Source organism: Bemisia tabaci, chromosome 4 (genome assembly GCF_918797505.1).
Source record: "Bemisia tabaci chromosome 4, PGI_BMITA_v3".
In the NCBI taxonomy this organism is placed as follows: domain Eukaryota; kingdom Metazoa; phylum Arthropoda; class Insecta; order Hemiptera; family Aleyrodidae; genus Bemisia; species Bemisia tabaci.
In genome coordinates this window covers 13,360,987-13,381,783 of record NC_092796.1, presented here as the reverse complement: position 1 = coordinate 13,381,783, position 20,797 = coordinate 13,360,987, and the positions used below count along the sequence as shown (strand labels likewise).

General features: G+C 34.3%; 2 protein-coding genes across 2 annotated transcripts in view; one reads left to right on the top strand and one right to left on the bottom strand.

Moving 5' to 3' along the window:
- svr (Carboxypeptidase D svr) overlaps positions 1-5,046 on the top strand; it is a 28,791-nt gene extending 23,745 nt beyond the window's left edge. Inside the window, exon 18 of the mRNA XM_072299362.1 lies at positions 499-5,046. Within this exon, the coding sequence (XP_072155463.1) occupies positions 499-911 (413 nt within the window). The 3' untranslated portion in view covers positions 912-5,046. The remainder of the gene's footprint in view (positions 1-498) is intronic.
- An 898-nt stretch (positions 5,047-5,944) lies between these two features.
- On the bottom strand, positions 5,945-19,830 carry emei (transmembrane protein 161-like emei). Its single transcript, XM_019046156.2, has 10 exons — positions 19,526-19,830; positions 18,503-18,606; positions 16,920-17,070; positions 16,186-16,299; positions 14,984-15,063; positions 13,868-14,070; positions 12,618-12,888; positions 12,044-12,218; positions 11,011-11,256; positions 5,945-10,409 (listed from the first exon to the last, which is right to left on the bottom strand). The coding sequence occupies exons 1-10, from the start codon at positions 19,526-19,528 to the stop codon at positions 10,287-10,289; spliced, it is 1,470 nt and encodes a 489-aa protein (XP_018901701.2). The 5' UTR covers positions 19,529-19,830; the 3' UTR covers positions 5,945-10,286.
- Between the last annotated feature and the right edge of the window lie 967 nt (positions 19,831-20,797).

Here is a 20,797-nt window from a genome sequence, read left to right as displayed (position 1 = left end):
CTTGACCCCTCCCTTTTCAAATTGACATTTCGGAATAACTTTTGGATGAAAAATTGTCACCTTTTGTTGATTTTACATCTTACATTTTAAAAGAATTGACATGCAGTGCCAGCCTCAGCATTACGTTATGCAGCTCTGAACTCTCCCTATAATGCATATGCAATGCAGGCTCAGACCCTTCCTTCTGACTCGAAGCATGAAATAATTTACGACCAGCTCCTAAGCGTTCTCTGTCAAAAATTCTGATTTTTCAATGAACTTGACAGCAGACCTTTAAAATTTGCATCTGTGTATTGAGGTCTTTATTCCAAGTGACAGTCATAAACATACAAATTTAACATAACAATTCCACTAGGAGTTAAAATGAAAAACTTTCTTTTGAATAATCAGACAATTCTGAATTCCACCATCCTCTGTGAAATATCCTTTTCGTTGATGCAAATTTTCCCTGTAAAATATGTTTGTCAATTTTCAACATCCTCTGTCTTGTATTATCAGGTGAATACATCGCATCAGTCAATGCCTCAGGGTATTTCCCCGTTACGAAACTTATCAATGTTGAGCAGAAGAAAGCTTCAAGAGTGATTATACGGATGGTAAGGGATAAGACTATTTTCTCACTACCTCGGCTTGCATTCATCTCTCTAGTCACCGTTGGGTGTGCTTGCTTTGGAATGATTGGACTTCTTATTTATTCTCGCCTCAAGAATCAGCATAAAGGCTACTATAGTGGATTCTCCCTTTTACCGCAAAAATTGCTATTTGAGGATGACGATAAAGATGCAGAGCTGTTCCGAACGCCGATAAAAGACATCGTTACAAGGCCTTTTTATGATGAATCAGACGATGAAGTTAGTGATGAGTCTTTGGAAAAGTATCCTTTTCCCAGTCTTGATGACTCCTCAAATTAAAATCAATCTCATCATCACCTATGTTAAATTTTAATATCCTAAGTGCCAAGTTTTTTGTCTATTATTAGCTAAAAAATCGTTGGCAAATTTTTACAAGCTCTGAAGGCTCTATGAAATCTCATCTCATTAATGATTCCTGTTAGTTATTAAAATATTCTCTGATTTGTCATGCATTTAATGAACCTTATCATTTGACAAGTATTGGAAATTTGGAAGAAGCTGTAAAAATGGGGTCCTCTTTCAGAAACTTCTAAATGTTTCATCAAGCGTCTAAATGCCAACATCGCAGGAGACATAGAGGTTGATTTTTGATGGTTATAAATGGTATTTTAACTCGGAGGTACGAAATAGGTCACTTATTATAAATCCTAAAAGTGTGAGAAGAAAATAATATTTACCAAGAAATTTGGCGCCTGCTATACCCCATCTTTGAAGAGTTTGTATGCAAAGTAAAGAGTGTGAACAGTTTAATTCATGTTTCATGGAATTTGATTTTACCCAAGCTTGATCCTAATCTTTGGAGTTTAACGTTTGAAACAATTCAGAAGAAACTGTCAGATGATTTCCTGCAATAAGACCCACAATGGCCCTGCCAATCCAATACTTTGTTTATTACGTAAGCGTTTTTTTTTTTCTCATCCATAAAGTTTGTTTCTTTAGACTTGTTAGTTCTTATCATAGATTGATTCTGCAGTATCTGAAAATTTGAAGATCATCGAAGACCCAATTTGATTCAAATGACCCTAGTGATAGTCTTTCCAAAAGAGGGTAATACATCGTTTCTGGAATGCTCATCAACATCAGGGTAGATTTAAAACACTTTTATTACAAAACGCTCTTTTAAACATCTGATCGAAATATTGAGAGTCTTTGTGGAATTTTAAATTTACTTACTCAAGAAAATTGCTCTGAAATTTCTCTTATAATTTATCCCCAATTTTACTTCAGATAATCTATACCTCCTCAAATAACTGAAAATGAAATCGCAAAAATTTTCGCCACTTTGGCCAACTTACAATGCAAGAACTTGTCAATTTGCATTGTTTCCATGTTTTAAACAGTCTTATTTGATGAAGCAACAACGAAATTTCACTTTGTTCATGCAGGGAATTCTCAGACCTATTTGTTTAAACATGCAAGGTTCTGATACCGGATAGATCTTCATCTCGTAGAATTAGTTATCTCTGCTAAGTGTAAGGCAATAAAACTAGTGCACATAGGTATCTCTGTTGCTTAATTTTAACTTTTATTCTTTGTGTTTAACTTTACATCCTAGGTATATTCATGTTTCGTTTTAACTCATTGACATCAGTTTTGAAAGAGAATTTGGAGCTTTTATCACATTCCTGTAACGAAATAATTTTCTTTTTCCTTTTTTTTTAAAAAAAAAAAGGTGAGGAAAATACTAAGTTTTCAAGTTAATTTTCCGATTTCAAAATCATGCTTGCAAATTCTGCTTGCTATTTGAAAGTTCTCACTTAATTTAAGTTTCATGTACCTGTTTTCATACTAGAATATTTTAATACTTCAATCTCAAAAACTATTTATTGAAAGAATTTATGAATTCACGCTACCTTAACGTAGTTTTAAGTAAGTAATAATTATTTGGGGTGGGAGGGGGATTTTGTTGATTTTGTAAAAGAAGCAAAAAATCCGCTGTTAGCCTCCCAGTTGAGGCTACAATGGCGTCCTTGCAGCTTTTGATGCTGTTCAAAAGTTACCTTTTAACTTTAGCCATATTGCAAGCATGTATGGTGTCCTAAACGGACATCTTATATTTATGTTCACCCCATTTTTCAGTGGTCTCCTCCTCTCGATATAGTTAAATGGTTGTCACTTTTGACAATCAAGAATTTTCCATACGATCCTAAATGAATGTTTAGTCTCATAAAAATTGTGAACTTGTTTTTTACTCTAAATGGAAGAATTCCTGTTGTTTATAGGCAAAATTGTAAATATGATGGATTCTTATAACCAAGGGAAGATGCAAGTCAAATACTTCAGGCATTGTTGCATAGCATTTGGTTAAAGGAATACAACATTAGATAAAATAAGGCAATGTGAAATGCAGTTATGCAGATTCACTCAGCAGAAAATCACTGACCAGGAATGCCTTGTCCGTTTCGAATTTTTTATTGCGTTTAACTAAACCAAAAGTCGCATGAAGTGGTTTGGACAAATTATCCATCACTGACGCATTTTTACTGTGCCTTCTTTTTACCTACCCTTTAATTTGTAACATTTTTGAATCCTAACACCCATAAATTTCTTTTATTTTGTAAGTATTATTGTTGTAGACTAATATTTTGTGCTAAAATGGGTGCTAAGTGTATTTTGAACGAACTGAACTTTAGTTTGCGAATCTCAAATCGATGATGAAACTAGAACAAACGTAAGTGTCTCGGTGAGATAAAAGGGTAGAACAGAATCAAAGGAGAAATGAAATTACCCTTTTTCTTTACCACAATACCTCAAGATCTGCCTTTCCATTTGAAACTTGAGGAATAGATCTTCTAAATTTCTGACTTCATTCTTTTGAAAGAAAAACAAAAAATACCTTCCCATGAATACTTTCCAACATATGTTTAAGAGAAAAAAAAGGAAAGCCCTGCAATGTTTTGAGAATTAAAATTTATTGGCTTTCTGTTCTGCAATTGAAAGGCAAGAAATAAGAAATGTTTTAAATTGAGGCACTTAGGGTTTTTTTAGTTTCATCTTCGATGTGTAATACGTAACAAAGTACTCAAAGCAATTATTTTGGATTACAGTAAAACTGTAAAAAAAAAAAGATGTTAGAGTAGATGACTCTTTTTAAGATGCTTTAGAATTTATGTTATATGATAATGATTGCAAGTAAAGCCATTCATCGAATCATTTTCCAGTTTGACCGAATTTGGCAGGACAGAATCATTTTTCTTGAAGTCAAATCAATCTTTTATTTTGGTAAATGAGTACTTTTTTTAGAAGCACGCCTGTTCCTCAATTTTCAAAAATTTATGGAGGATTAGATAGTGGTTTTTTTTTTTTTTTTTTATTATTGATTTTTTCAAATAGGAGAAATCGGTGCTTGTCTTAAATGGAGAATGTCATGTTTAATCATCAGCTGTTCTGAAATAGACGATTGTACTTAATACTACACATAATCAAAACTCAGTGCATTTAAAGTTTAAGACCAGGAAAATTAAATAAGTTTTAATAATGCCTTTCAACTTTGATTCATATCAACAGCCAGGTTCTGAAATTATAGACCTCTTGCCCTCACAGGAAATAATATTAATTTTCGTCTAATTTTGGTTCGAATAACGGTGAAAACAATCTTACATTTTCAATCATTTCCCTGTTTTACTTCCCTTCGTAAACAGGAGAAGAAAATGCACCTTAATTATTTTTCCCTGCTATCTCAGGAACAACAATTCAGTAGTGTTGCTGTGATGGCAATGATTTTTTTGTAAAATCGAATCGATTTTCTAGGGTTCATTTAAAATTTTAATCAGTTTGTTAAGTCAACTACTGTTTCAAACTAAAACATGATTAAAATCGAGCAATTTTGGTCAAGTGGTGATCCAAATTTTGAAGAAGTTGACAGCAACAACGTCTCTTATGATATTTATCATCATTTTAAACCTCAAGTCCAAGTAATCAATTTTGGAGAAAATTAAAGTTTTGGATTAATCTCAAACCGAAGTCGACTTTTGCGTAAAATCAAACGATTTTTTGCAAAATAATCGCCATTATGCCAATTGAGTCACATAATTGACCTACTGTTTTAGTCTTCGATTTGAATACCTCTATTTGTTAAACACGTTAGTATTCTTTTTGAAGCATTTTGAGTACTTTTGTCACTCTGGTCAACATTTTACTAGTAACCGAAAGAGCAGATTAAAGTCCTTCATTTGAAACGAAGCATATTTCTATTGAGAATGTTAATAATACACTTTGCAAAAATGTGATATTTATATTTAATCTTCCTTTCTGTGTGTGATATTTGTTGTCTCTTTTTGTTTTTTCTTTCCTTCTTTAAATGACAAGGTTTTACTATTTTGGTACTCTCATGTGCTAATGGTAATTCTGTAAAAATGTTTGTATAAATTTTCCAAATATTTCAAAATATATATATTTTCCTTTTTAATTTTAACAGATCATTAGTTTTTTGATGATGCATCAGTAGTTTCTTTCTTTTAATATAATAAGCTGCAATCTTAAGCTTTTTCCTAAGAGTCACAATTGAGTGTTCTGACTAATCCATTTTCGTATTGAGATATGTTTTGAAATGTCAACCATGTAGGGATGTAGACTAAGAGTTTAAGCCCTCCTCAACTTTTGAATTCACTGTTGTGTCCTCTTACGTGGATAAGGTCCGCCCAAATAAAAGGGAAAAATCAGATCATATAAAATACATATCGATAGCTAACAAACAATATCGCCTATCTGCAAACCAATAATTTAGCAGAACGAAGAGTAAACTTTGCTATTTCTGTAATTTTAAGGTTTTATTTGCAATTCTTTCATACAGTTCAGCATCACCGAAGTGTTCCCCTCCAGAATTGGAAAAAACTGAAGCCACCAGCTTGCGTATTTTATACTGTTGAATGTGGCAACATTGCTAACTCTTTTTTGCCAAAATTGTCAGTTAGGCAATATTCTTTGTCAGCCTTTGATATGGGAGACACATATCGATCGCTAGGGGAAAATACCGCCCTCATGCAATCTGACGATTGTGCAGGAATAAGAAAAAACTACGCTATTTGAAGTTAGATTTGCAATTTTTTTGAACATTACAGCGTCATTACAGCGCTCTCATGCGGAATTGGAAAAAATTAAACACGCCAGTTTGCGTAATCACTATTGTTGTATGCAGCAACGCCACTAACTCATTTTCACCAAAATTGTCAGTTAAGCGGTTTTGTTCCTTAGCCCTCAATGTATTAAGTGAACAAAAATATTACAAGATGAAAAGATATACACAGAAACTCACTATGCACAAAATCAAAAAGTTTCTTTGATGAGAGGAACATAAAAAATGAAGGCAAAGCTAGCTTTTAAAAATGCATATTTTATTCAGGCTTTGCAATTGAGGATAGTTCCGCATGATCCGTCATAATTCACGTTTACTTCTTTCTTTAATCAGCCACTGCGCAGCTGGGCAAGCAGTGGTGCCGCTAAGACTATTGCAACCTGCCTTTCCAGATACAGCAGTTTGGAAAAAACAAACTCGCCCTTCTTCCAGGACTCGCCTTCATTGTTAAATTTCATTCTTCATTACTGAGAGAGGTATATTTAAGTTCAGGAGGACCAATGACAATTCATTTAATGGAAATCTAACACTGAGTAAACAGCAGCAAAAAAGATAAAGTAAACAGAAAATAATGAAAAATGTAAGACCTAAACTCAAATGCATTACAAGAAAAGTACCTTCAATTTTCAAGATGAAACTTTCAGGGGGCCAAAATATGAAATCAAAAGTCAGATCAACACAAATTGTTGGATTTAAAAGAAATAATAATTTAACTGCGAAAACGTTGGTGCAAACCATTTTAATCAATCTTCAAGATATATTTTGGGAGTTTTCATGCAATGCATCTGATAACATCTCCCAAGAAGAGTGACGCTACATACAGAATAAGCTTACCTCTGACTCCAGCAAACATTAACAAAACAAATATGGCTGTCAATGAGAGAGGGGATCTTACGTGGGTGAAGGCTTTCGCAGGAAAATGGTTTTGACCAAGGTGAGTCAAGATTTAGTATTTGCAAGTTAATAAATAGAACATGACAGTATCGAAGAGGAATAATTTTGCAAGAGGGGCTCTTTTCCTTTTTCTACCAATAAAGGGCGTAAAGTCTTTTGACTCAACACTTTTAAGCCCTGGGTAAGGTGAGGACAAAATCTAGATTACTTCTCTAAAAATTATGTTCTGATGTTTCATAAACAGAGAACTTTGAACTGTCTAAACACTGTTGTCCAAGTTTTGGCCCTGAAATGTTTGTAAAACAATTCTCTGAGCTATTGTTACAATAACTCAAAAGTTTCTCCGCTTTGGGACGTCAAACCACATGGATGGTCACGCAGGTGGATCAATAATATCAAAATTGAGACAATTTTTGGTGCAAACATTTGCCACTCATATTTTTCCCCCTCTCTCTGAGAGTACTGATAATAATGTTAAGTTAAAGAAATGAGGTTTCCTCTTGTTGCAAAATTTCAGCTGTCTAGAAGGGAAAGTTACAAAAATGAGGGGTACACACTTAAATTATAGGAAAAATAATACTATATGGCTCATATTTTGGTCTTAAAATTACGTGGTGATTGAAGATCCAAAAGGTAAACTCTGCATAAAACTATCATTATTCAATGAGAACTAAAATCTAAGGTTTATACATCCTCATGAAAAATAATCACTCACATCATCATTACAATAATAAGCATGTATTTACACAGGGGTGCTGGATACATCCATTGCAAGCAAGAAAACAAGTCAAGCATTTTGTTAAATGCCTTCAGGACCCATAATCAAATTTTGAAGATTAGTATAACGAATACGAAACCTTTCCTTAGTATAACAAAGCTGAAACTCCTAAACAAAGTATCATGTTTGTGGTGTTGAAATCACTGTTCCTATTTTATTTTTTGAAAAAGAACAAATCAACATTTTTCCTTGAAGTTTTTTCAGAATTTACTTCCAACAGAGTAGAAAGATCACGGAAGTTTTTAGAATTGCCGTTGAGTAGTTCTCCATTTAAAATATAAAATATGATGGGAAGTCTGCAATGTAGCAAACTGAGATGCGTGGTTTGGGATTTTCACCATCTGTGACAAACTACCAATATGCAGTACTTTATGGCATAATGCAATTTTTGAGATGAATGCTCCTTCACGCACTCTGAATCATTCCCTATAGAATAAGATACAAAATTTCACAAATACTTTTTTTCTTATATGAGAGAAGTATTATCTTGTTAAAAGTCAGCATGAGGGCCAGATATCCAATTCAAAAAATTTAGACTATTTGCCAGGCAGTTTGACAAAATGCTTGCTTCATCTCTTTGAATGTAACATATCCATTGATTGCTTGAGCTAACAGCAAAAATTTTGTCTTTCACATAAAGACAAAGGCAGTGATTCAGAAGGAACTTTGGCTAAAGAGTGAGAGTGCTTTTGTCACTTTCATACTTGGTCAAATTTAGCAATACAAAATTAGTTTCTTGGAAGAAAAAATATTTTAAAAAACAGAGAGAACTTCAGTCTTTTCACGGAACCTACATTTTGCTTCATTAAAAGACTGACCGATTCCACCAGAATGATAGAAAAGTTGCCATTTCAATGCTGATGAGGTTTACTGCATGAAAAGTGCCTTCATTTAAACAGCAAAAGTACTTAAACAAGAGAGTAAATTAGAATCTTCTCTAAATTAACTGATGATGGAAAAAGGACAAAGAAAATGCAGAAATACATTTAATTCATACCACAAGCTTTTTCATCATCAACACTTCTCACGGCTTGAACCCAAAAAACAAATAGTGTATTCCCTTCGGAAAATACACTAACAAAAACAGATACTTGAAGAAAATGCACTGTTACAGATAGTCATACCTGCTGTTTGATCATACATTTAATAGCTTACACACAAAATAACTAAGAAAATTATGTATATTTAACAGTCCGATTATCAAATAACGAGAAGATGCAGGAGTTAAGAGGTGGCCCTAGACGGTTAGGATCATTTATCACAAGAGTTACCCAAACTTGAAAGAAGGGCAAGTTTATAGAGAAAATTCCTAACAATAGTGAAGTCAAAGAAGAACAATAAAATGAATATTTCGCCAGAATCGGGCATTTCATTGGAAAGTTTTAAAAATTTGTGACAAAATTCTTGAGAACTGGGTATAAAAGCACTTTCACCTCCAACTAAGGAAAATTCTCCTGAAAACTCCAAATAAGGAGTTTTCAGGAGAATTCATTTGGTCTGAAAAGACCCTGTCAAAGAGTAATACATTTTTCATGGCGAAATTTAGCATGACCTACGTTGGTTATTTTTTTTGTATGATGTTCTTCACGATTTCCTGAATACAAAGGACTTTAATAAATGAACTTTCCTGGGGGCAATTTTAATAAAAAATGGTCATCCCTAACTCTCTTAAAAATGATACATGGAAAGCTCCTGTTGGAAAAATGATGTAATTCAGTAAGCAGCACACATTTTGGTAAAACACACATTATCCATTGTTCCAAATATTTCTGGTGGCAATTCTTCATTTTATAATAAGAGGTGCATAATACACTAAAAAATTAACTAAGGTATTAAAAAATTAACTTCCCGATTCAGAACCATGCACTGACAAATTCATGCAAAAATCACAGCTTTAACCTTCTAGCGAATTTAATATTTTCCATTTTTTCATGTGGTAGGAAAAAAATAGTTTTCAACATTAAGTATGATTCACAGCCAAAAGAGGTTGTAAATTGCTGGTTGAGATTTCAGTGCGAACTCAACTTGAACAATTGGATTGAAATGCGTCCTAACACTGCTTGGTTTCCTGTACCCTCAAAAAATCATTTGATTAATAAAATTCATAAACTTTACAAAATGTACAAAATATTGGTAACATTCATTATACTACAGTTTGAAAATAAAACATGCCTTTAAAGACAATCTGGAACGAACAAAGAGTGTAAAAATACGACTCTAGTGTTTGGCATAACAGTGAATGAAAAGCTGCCAACACAATGTGATTACCTATTTTAAAGAAATATTTAACATTAAGCTTGTAAAAAAGTTCAACTCTCTGGTGTTTCTCACGTATAATTGTCGTAAGTAATTCATTTCCTTACTTTATCAGTCATTAAATTTACACTAACACACCATTACCGACACATTTCGAAAGATCTAACAACAGACTGCCATTGCAGGGGTGGTCTGGCCAGGGGTGCTGGGATGTTACAGCACGCGAAAAATTCTGACAAAATGGATTCAGGGGTCCCGAGACGTGGAAAACCCACATAAAGGAAGACTTTGGGTTAGTTAGGGGGGCCCTCACCCGAGAGGAGGGGCCCCGAAGACGTATCAGCGCCCCAAGAATTTTAAAGCCAGACCCACCCTGGGTGGTTGCTACCAACAAACAGCATCGCTACATTTAGACAGTCACTAATAATATTCAATACTTTCAAGTGTCATCACACACTCTCACTTATTTTTTACACTTTTTTCTTTTTTTTAAAAAAAAAAATTCAAAAATTTTAAACAAGCTCTAGAGCAATTTTTTTCCGAATGCATATGCAACTTTTCTGTTTTTAAAAAATGACAAGACGGAAAACTTGACTAGAGAATGTGAGAGGTTTGTTATGAAAATTCATACATGTTGTGGCGAAACTATTCACTAGTAGCCTTTCACAAAGTATGATTGGTAGATTAAACCTAAACAGGAAGATGTAAAGAGCGCGAAAATACTCCACCATGTGGCAAATCCAAACAATCCTCGGTGCACTTCTGCTGTTAGAACCTGAAACATTTCAAGCAAAGGTAAGTTTAACAGTTCAGATCAGATTCTAGTACCTATTTTGATGGACAAGTTGCACCTAGCGGGTACTGTCAACTGAGGAAACTTTACAATAGTAAAAACAGAAATATCTTACTAAGAACATCAAAAAGTCGAAAATTTACTCTCAGCAAACGATTTTCATTGATCATACCACACGTTTATGAATTCCTTGTGGCTAGGGACACTTTTTTCTTAGTTACTGACAATCATGTCTGCCAAAAGAGACATGCCAGAAAACCAAGCTTAAAAAAGCAAATGATCTTGCAGACAGCAATCGGTCTCTCTGACAAATGAGCTCAATCGTTTGAAGAAACAGTTATTCAGAGTAAAGGCAAGACATGAGCTTTAAATTAATCAAGCTCGAAAAAGGCTTGCAGACTTGTATTAGGAGCAGCTTGAAAGATTTTTTTATACATTTGTTTTAGTTTTTTACATATTTCTCGCAGTGAGCTCATTTCCGGCGAAAAAAAATAATTCAAGAGTGGAATTGAAAAACTATATTACTAGTTCCAGTAAAGATTTTGGATCGGTGAAAATAATGGATTTTAGAAAACTGACTCACATCTTTAAGAGAATTTAATGCAAGAGAAAACTGGTGGGCTGATTGGAGGATTGAGTCTCCATCTTCTGATTGAGAAGCTGCAGGTGACGCTGGAGGAGTCAAATGTTCGGTGGCGTTCAGAGAATGGGTGCCTAACCATGAATAATCACCCAAAGTTTTATACATAAATGCAAAATAAAGGCACATCAAAAGAGGTATAAGGTACTGCAGAGCAACAACCACCAAATAGTAAAAAACAGCCGCTATCTGAAAGAGAAAAAGGTTGAGAATGTGATATTCGCTCAAGTTCAAGATACTACAATGATAAATTTAGCCGAGCAAAACGGCCAAAGTCCAGAAACTCATGGGCTCTGGTTTTCGTTGTTAAAACTATCTAGCGTGGCTCATGGGCATTCAGACGTCCACCTCCTTCCCATGATGACCGTAATAATTAATTGAATATATTTGCTTATGAAAAAGGTGAAAGTTCTAATACCCATGAGCCATGCTGGACATTATTAACAACAGAGGCCACAGCTTATGAGTTTTTGGACTTCCACAATTGCTTAAGCTTTTCTAAGCTTTGAAATACTTGCTAAGTTTTACATAGAAAAGGAATGTAATTAGACAGTTCTTAGATCATGTAAAAGCTACATCTCCTATTCTGGTCTAACTTTCACAAAAGAATGCATTAAAATGTTTGTATTTGAACAACGCCATAGAAATAAATTAGAGAAAATCGGAGTACAGCAGGGGAAAACTAATTTTTCCTACTTAAAAGAAGGATATATGTAAAATTGAGTGATTAACCAAGTCTCAAAGGTGCTGATATTCTACTTTTGACACTGAAGCAGATTTTACGGTCTATCTAACAGGCCTGCTTTTTTTCATTCTACAGCTTCTAACCTTTCTGGCTCCATGAAATTGACTTCAAAAAATATCCAAAACTTTCCTTGGATTTTTCTAATCTTTAGATCTCGCTTTTAAAATTGAAAAATGATTTTGAGGGTAAAAGTCAGAATTACTGAAAAATCTTGGAGCATCATCACCTCACCTTCTTCTGAAACTCAATATTTGTCATTTTTCCAACCTCTTTTTTCTGATCCTCAACTTTCCGATGCGCTAAATTTAAGTAGGCTTGTAGAAAAAGAGGCATGATCATAATTCTATGAAAGATTACGCCCACAACCACTATTAGTCGAATGCTCTCAAATGATTCCAAGCGGATCCTGAAAAAGAAATGGCAGTTAAAAAAATGAGATAAAATTGTTGACATTAATGAGAAATACAATTATTGTTAGGGTTAAAAAGGAGGTTGTTTGACTCGACCAAAGCTGGCGTCTGCTACTTTTGATTTCCTAAGACTGGAGACACTATGCACTAAAGGGAGTCATAAATCCCGATTTTCTTCATTTAAAATGTACTGATGCTAAGGTACACTTTTCTCATGTTTTACTGGACGGATTTTCAAAAGAATATTTGATTTGATTTCTTGGAATTTTTCAAAGCTGTAATCAAGATCTTCAAAAATTCTAAAAATTGAAATTATCAAAAAAATTTTTTTAAAAAATGAGAAAATGAGGCCTATAATTTCAAAGAATATTCAAAGTAAACAATTGAATTCTTACAATGGTTCAGTCATGCCAGAGAAAACTCTTTTGCTCAGGTAATCCGATGAGAGTGGCTTGACCCAAAACAGTAACAGGAGTCCTGGTAAGACAAAGCTGAGGTTGAGCAATAACTGGATCAAATGTCGATCATCGTAAAATCTCAGTGCATCACAATGCATCTGCGCTGCTCTCAGACCAGGAAAAACAAAAAATGCACCAATGAGGGCGCACCACACTGCTATTACAAATTTCAGGATGATTTTTGAAGCTGGACCGTCAGAGGGAAGGCCTATTAGAAAATTCAAAGTCTAATTAATGATACTGACATATACTAACAAATTTTGACAACATGACACCTTTAAAAGTTTCCATGAATTAACCTAAAGAAAATAAACCTAAGAAAATACATTTTTAAGCAGCATGTTGCTTGGTTATTTTATGAAAATATAAAACATGAGAAAAATATTGAGTAACACCTGATGTAGTTCGGTTGATTTTGGTTGATGCTAACTAAATGTGTTTGTGTACCTTTCAAGCAACCCTAATAACCAATTGAGTTAGAAGTGCACCTGTGGGCCAAACCGCAACTTTCTACGTTCAATATTAACCAAGATATCTCCCATTGAAAAGTCGGGTTTTTGACGTCATCCACCGCGGTAGTGACATCCTCGGTTCCTTCCACCTTGTTTTCATCTAAGTTTCATGTTGAGTAACCTGACGTCACAAACCGATGAAAGCAAGGTGGAAGAAACCATGGGTGTCACTACCACGGTGGATGATATAAAAAATCCGACTTTTCAAAGGGTTTTTCTTGGTTAATATTGAACGTATAAAGTTGTGGTTTGGACAGATCTTAATATCTTTAGATAATCTACAAGAATCAAGCATCAAAACACGATTCTGTGAGCAGCATAACTGACCCATTCATACAATTTTACATTCGAATTTTGCTAATTTTCCTGACACCTCCTGTGTCTTCCTGAATGTTTTGAATTCCCTGATTTAGGGTTTTTTGCCACCCTGAGTACCCAAAATGCTTCGCAGAGAGGGTCTTAAGATGTGATTTTCACCAATATTTAAGCTTTCCTGTCAAAAATTTCCATTGCTTATCAATGCTTTCCTTCAAAGTAGATTACTTGATTAAATTTTGCAAAAGCATTACATTAAAATACATAAGTACATAAATACATGTTATTAAGCTCTACCTCATATGTCATATGAAAATTTTTGAGCAGTAAAACACTAAAACTAATTGAACAAAGCATTGCCTTGATTTTCCAAGAAGACCGATGCTGAAGAGTTGAAGCTTGAATAAGCTGTTTCAAGGCCAGAATCTAATTTTGACTCGTCAATGATCAAAATCATCATGCTGATTAAGAGAAATGCAAAGGCAGAAACAATTACAGTTGAGCGTTCTCCTATTGATTCAGACCCGCGGAAATATTCAGTCGTTATTGAGAAAAGCGTTTTTCTGGATTTAGGTTAAGGCAAATATCAATTGATGAGTTAAAGACACATCCAAGAGAGCTGTGAAAGTCAAAGGATAAGGTACATAAATTGAGCAAATTTGGTTTATGTTACATTTTGTTATTTTTTTTGGACAATAATCATGAAAAAATTCTGGCAAAGGTAAGCTTTAAAATTTGAACCTTTAGTGTGTCTGTTGGAGGGGAATGGGGCAAAAAAGTAAATTTATTAGCTTAATTATACAAGTTTTTGGGGGGAAATGTTGCAACACTGCCAGAATGGTGATGCATTAGAGAGTTGTTTTCTCCACCAAAGAGGAAGCATCAACATTACATGCTTTCGACTTTGGTTTTTCAGACATAGCGGCAAGGTCATGTCTTCAAACAAATGTATAAAAAAGCTAAAAAATTCACACCTCAGTCTCTACTTTCTCAAAATAGGCTTATATTAAGTTTTAGTTCCTCCAAATAATGGAAAATTATAACAAAGGCTAGAGTTTCCTTGACTACAAACAGTTGCCGTTTGACGCAGTAGTCGTTTAGACAGAGATGACCTTAATGCCATTGTCTGCAAAAAATTTAGTGTCAAATTTCAGTATGCCAAGCAAAATCACAGTTGCTTTCCTGAATTTTCGTAACTAGTGTTGGACCAAACAGCATATCTCTCTGAGAGAATATTTTGCTCCTTGACCTTTTTCCCTCCATCGTGGAGATTTCAGTTTGCCTGACAAGTTCATCATGTTCTTTTTTATTCTAAAATTTGATTACCATTTTTCGTTTGTTTTTTGTTCATTCATTACCCTACCAACATGTCATTTGCCCTTCTCAAAAAAAAAAAAATCTACATACAGAATCACTCTCCTGACAGAAGAAAAGGAAATCTAGGGACATATGTTCTCAGTTGGTAAAAAAGGATACAGCGCAAAACTGTGGAACAGGAGACACCATAGAATGCTCAGATTGACTTCCCCTTGCAGTGGAAAAAAATAGGTGTAGATCTGAAAAATAGAAAGAGGGGACTAAGTAAGTAATGGAGAATCCTAAACACAATAAAATAACAATGACAACTAATTGTTTGCCTCTTAGAAAGTTAGTATATGTTAGCTGTTGAAACCATATGATAGAAATTCAATGATATTCCAGTTGTTCCACACGTGCTATTTTCAACAATGTTGTTCTATAGCAAGGTAAGTTAAAGATTGGCCCTGGCAAAAGAACGGACCAATGAGAATCGAAAACTGCGGAATTTAAACCCTGTGCTTCCCACCAAGGCTGAAAAAAAACAAACGCAACTTTGGGTAGTTTGCATCAGAAGAGCACACCTTCTTTTCACTTACCTTGGTCCTGTAGCAGATTTCAAATACTATGCACTGGGTCTGTTGCATGCAAAAGATAAAGCCAAGTAAATAGACTTGTTATGAGTAAAATCGAAAATCACAATAGGTACACCAAAAAGTCTGAAACCCACCCTCGGCACGCAATCTGTGTATTTGGTAATGCGCTTTTTCAAGTTTCCTGCGTCCAAGGGCAGTAATCTCAGTTGCTATCAACCAAGTCTGCACAGACAGAGGATTAAGAAAACCTGACCTGAATAGACAAACAATTTTGCAAACTTTTCCTAGAGTATGATTTCAATTATTTTTAAGCGTTTGTTTCCTTCTTCTGTTTTGTTTTGCAAGGAAAGTTTTTAACAGTTTGCAGGATTGGTTCTTTATTTAGGTTGGGTTTTCCTGAGTCTGTCTTTGGACAAACCTGACTGCTGGCTTGTACGGCAAACTAGGTACTTGCGTATACTGTAAATTTGAAAAAGCGTAATACAAACTATGCAAATTGTACTCTATGGAGAAGATATTAGACTTTTTTTATGTACACAGCAGAATTTTTGTGCAATTCCACATGTAAAATGTCTATTAGCTTGGCTGTATCTCAAACAAATTGATATTCATAAAGCTATAATATGGCTGATTTGAGAGTAAAATTCTGCTTAAAATACCAGTTCTTTGAACTTTTTTCAGGGTATTACGTATGAACTACTTTCAATATTTGTTGTTAATCAAGATGAAGAAAAAAGTTACTGACTAGCAGCATGTTGAAAAATGTAAAATGTATTGATGAAATACCTCGGTAATGATATAGACAACAGCAGTGTAAAGAGCAAAATCCACAAGCCACTGATATTCGGTGTAGTACCGCAGATGTACAACATCTTGAGGAGTGACTTTGGAAAATTCAAGCTAAAACAAACAATATTCAAATTGATTGAGACATGAAAGTAATTTATGGTAAATGTACAAAGATAAAATCTGGTCGATGGCAAGTTTGCATGCACATTTTTCATTGCTTCATCTGAAAGTACTTAAAGAGCTGATTTCATTTTTCATATTTTTTTTCTGATAGAGGAAACAGTATAAAAATAGATTTAAAAGTGAGAAAATGCACCGCCTAGTGATATCATCTGGCGGCATTCTCCATTTAAACACACATATTTTAGCAGATTAGATCATTTTGTCATATCTTCTCCAATAATTGTTCAATTCATGAACCAAGGGTATCCTTGTGTTCAGTTCACTCAGTAGTTTCCACTTATACACGAAATTCATCAAATTTCAGACACTTGCAAATTCTCTATTTTATATATTTAAGAATACATCGCTCAGAGCCTCTCCTGTTCAGGGTTTTTTTGATGACTTTCAGTTAGAAATGGTCTTTTATCTGACACTAGCACTTTCTTTAAAAAAAAAAAATCTTCATTGGACTGTTTTTCTCACATCGTTTCATATAACAATAGCAAAAATTACAGGTTTCTAAAACTGCAAAGATGTCCTCTGTGGCACATAAAAAGTTACCTACGTACTTGAATGTCAATGTTTCGTGGTATTTTAAAGGTGTCTAGAACAATTTTTCCATTTTCTCCATCTTTCCCTTTCTTCGTTTTTGGTTTGTCTTTGGGTATGCCTGCAGCCGCTCTAAGTTCATCATTGGTGGGATACAGAAACCTTACCAAACTGAAACAATGAAAGTACAAAACCCAGTCTTCATTAGTCAGTTTCCTAGATAAAAATGTATCTGTCCATGTGAAGAGGGACCTCGGTGCTGAAAAACTCAAAAATGAGTTAGTAGCACCTGTGCCTCAAGGATTGTTAAACCAAAATTTGGCCATAATACTACAAAAAATTATGCAGTGAATGGCAATTACAGTAGTTAGACATTGCTGTCTAAAAAAACATAGTTTTGAGACAAAGTTACAAACAGTTTTTATCTGCCATTTTCCAGGCTCGAAAATTTTGCATTGAAGTGCATATCACTGTCATCAATCATGCGAAGAATGTTTCTGTCTCCTCAACGCTGAGCTGATGGATAGGAGTGTAGTTACCGTCCAGTTGATTGATAAGACAAAGAATAAAAACTTAAATGATGCACACAGACGGAGTAACTTTGGAAAATGCACTTGCTCCTTGAAAAAGAAGCACAGGCCTCCTAAAAAGAGGAGGAAAATGCCTTAGAATAGATTATTACCATAAATCCAGCACAAAACACTGGAATTTCAAAATTTATCATTTCCATCATGTAAAGATGATAGGATTTGTATTGTTCTCAAAAATTTTGTCCATGCTATTTTGGATATATTTTGAGAATGATAAAATTAGTAAGAAGAATTTATACAATTTTATTGCTCAGTCAAAAAAATTGTACCCTCGATCACAGGGTTGCAAATCTCTGCTATTATGCTACTTTTTCAAAAGAAAAAAAAAACCAACAGTTTTTAATTTTGTTTCAGTGTTCTGTGAATTTTTTTTAATACCAAGTTAAAAATATTTACATCAAATTTCAAGGAAATAGTTTGGTTTTTTTTTTTTTTTTTTTTTTTTTTTTTTTTTTTTTTTTTTTTTTTTAAAGGAAAATCTAACCAGTTAAGCAAGTAAGATTAGGAAAAAGTGCAGTTTTTGCCATTTTACGAAATACTTGTTAAAAGTTTCAAAATTATGAGGAGGGTTATGGTTGAAAGAAAGTTCGAACTGACTTTTGGATGCTTCAAAATTGGATTTTAGAGGCAAATTTTTCACAGAATATATTTTGAGACTAGTTTTATTTGAAATCATTAATACATCAATTTTTTCAAAAACTGAACTTATCCCGTTTATCTTTCCGGTCCTTCACTTGCAATGTTCAAAAGTCCCTGATTAACTATATTTTATTTTCCTCAAGAATGCTGATCAATTTTTCTTTTTTCAAATTTTGTTTCATTTTTAGTACGAAAAAAGAAAACTTACGCACAGAAAATATCAATAAAATGTAAAAGGTAGTTTGCATTTGAAAAAGTGGCAAACATGAGCGGAGAGGACTCATATTGTTGCATTCTAAGGTACTTTTTTTTTGGTTTTAGCTGTGGTTATATTTTTTTGAATAATGAAAATGAACTACCATAAGAATACTCACTTGTTAGAGCAGAGCAACCATCTAGCAAAAGAAAAATGTGGTGCCAGCTTTTGAATGACGCTCACCATCACCAGAGTGATGACAATCTGTGCTCCCAGTATTGCCTGTTTGCAGAAAAAGAGCTGATAAATTCACAAGATTCAATTACAACTTGAATGGTGACCCAAGAACTAAAATGGATGATAAACATAAGACAAAAACTGGGTGCTACTTACATACTGGGGGGAAGAACAAATCAGAGGTCAGTACAGATTGCAATACATTCCTCTGTTGGTAAGTTTGTCCCTAGTGGTGATGGTTACTAATAGACCGTCTTCTTAATATACACACCTTTAAAGTATGACAGAAGAGAGGTATACAGTCTTCATTTAAAAATTTAAAGGTAATATAAGTACAAAATGTGGCTGGTCTTCTGTCTCAGTCTAGAACTAGATGGACCTGTTTGATTGTAAGCCTTGAGGGAAATTTGTACAGAAGAAAGTTTATTGTATGACATTGAGCAATTTTTATGACATTATACTTCCATTACGACAATTATACTTCCTAGCCATCTACATCCTGGCTTGTGTGCATACTGGCCCTGATTCTGCTTTGATTTAAAAAATAAATAAAGAGTAAAATCTTCCTCTTGCATATTCCTCCCTGATAATCGGTGTGATGTGCTTTTGAGAACAACTGGGTATTATCTTTCCAAAAGATAAATTTTTACTCTCGTAAGATCTTAATGTGGAAATATAACCTCCTTTAATAATATGACAGATTATCAAGGTTTCAGGATTTGCAGAAAAATCCATAGAGGTACTTAAATCTCTACGAACTGAGAGTGACAAATTGTCTGTTACTAATGTGCTTCTACCTTCGAGGAACCATCGGTGAAGACAGTTGCTGATAACATCATTGATACTCATTGACATCTACACTGTAAGAGAAACATCTTACTTTTCCAATCTTAATGTGATACATTTTTGGCATAATCCCGGGAAAAATCTAAACAAAAGTAGGTTAATTATTAATAGAACTGACCATGATTGGGGTAGAGCTCCGGACCTCTGAGGCACTCTCTCAACTAAGCACCAAGATGATCGACTGCGTTAGGAGTCACTTAACGTGTATCACGGAGGAAAGCATAGAATTCCAGAGCTACAATATTAATAATTTAGCTCATTGTCAAAGTTTAGATCTGGAAACTTATTCCACAACTAATTGCACTGTCTTAGCGGATGCAGGAGGATGATTCGTGAAATATTCTAGGTTAGAATTTTTGTTTACGTTTTTTGCTGTAGAGGATATAGCGCGGGAAAATCTGAATCGTACAAACATAGTTGAATCGATATAAAATAAACGGCGCGTATAACTGAGAGCGCTCATACAAAAAAGGACTCTGAGGTTTAACTTTTTCCAAAAACGCCGAGTTTAGTGGGAGCCAAAACACATCGAGTTGAAACTGAAAAAAAGACGTTTAAAAATTTCCAGTGCCATTTTATTTTTTTACATACAAATTGTTGGTTGAATCTGTTTGAAAATTTTACTGAATTTTATCGGCAGCACAAATAAAATTCAGTGAAATTTTTGGACAGCTCCGTTGAAGAATTTCTCGGTAAAAAAATAAAAGGGCACCAGAAATTTTGAAACGTCGCATGGCGCTTGTGATATTTTGGCCGGAAGGTGACGATATGAGGGGACGCCTCTCGACACAGTTATTAATGAATTACGTTCCACTCGAGGCTGCACGAGAGAAAAGGTAAATTGGTACCAAGTTCTGGCTAAAACCGGGAGGGTATAAAATAGCTCTGTATTCTGCGGAATAGAAGTAATAGATGGTAAAAGAAAATAAACAAAATAATGAGCAAACAAGTTGCCGTCATTCTGGGTGAAACGTCTACCTAAAGTGATGACATTGTCAGAGTCAGTATAGTCTTGATTATCTGCACTTCGATTATGCACGATTCGCATTATCCACGGTTTTTCATTCGGCGGTCCCCCAGCAGAACTACTGCTCCTAGATCGCATGTGAAAAATCATAGTCCAAAGACGTTCCAATTGTACAGTGCAAATTTTGGTGAAACATTCTCTCCAGAAATGGTGTTTATTCAAATACTTGATTTCTGTTAAGGGTAAAGTCAATTCATTTTTAACTGATAATTACTTATCCGTCTGATATTTGTCAAGTTTTTTCATAGCCTTTAAAACTAAAGCCTTTCAGATCACTTTTCTAGGCTACGCAGCAATTGGTTTCGGATTATCCGAGATTTTTGATTATTTGAGGTAGCTTCCGTCCGGCAGGTAATCAAGATT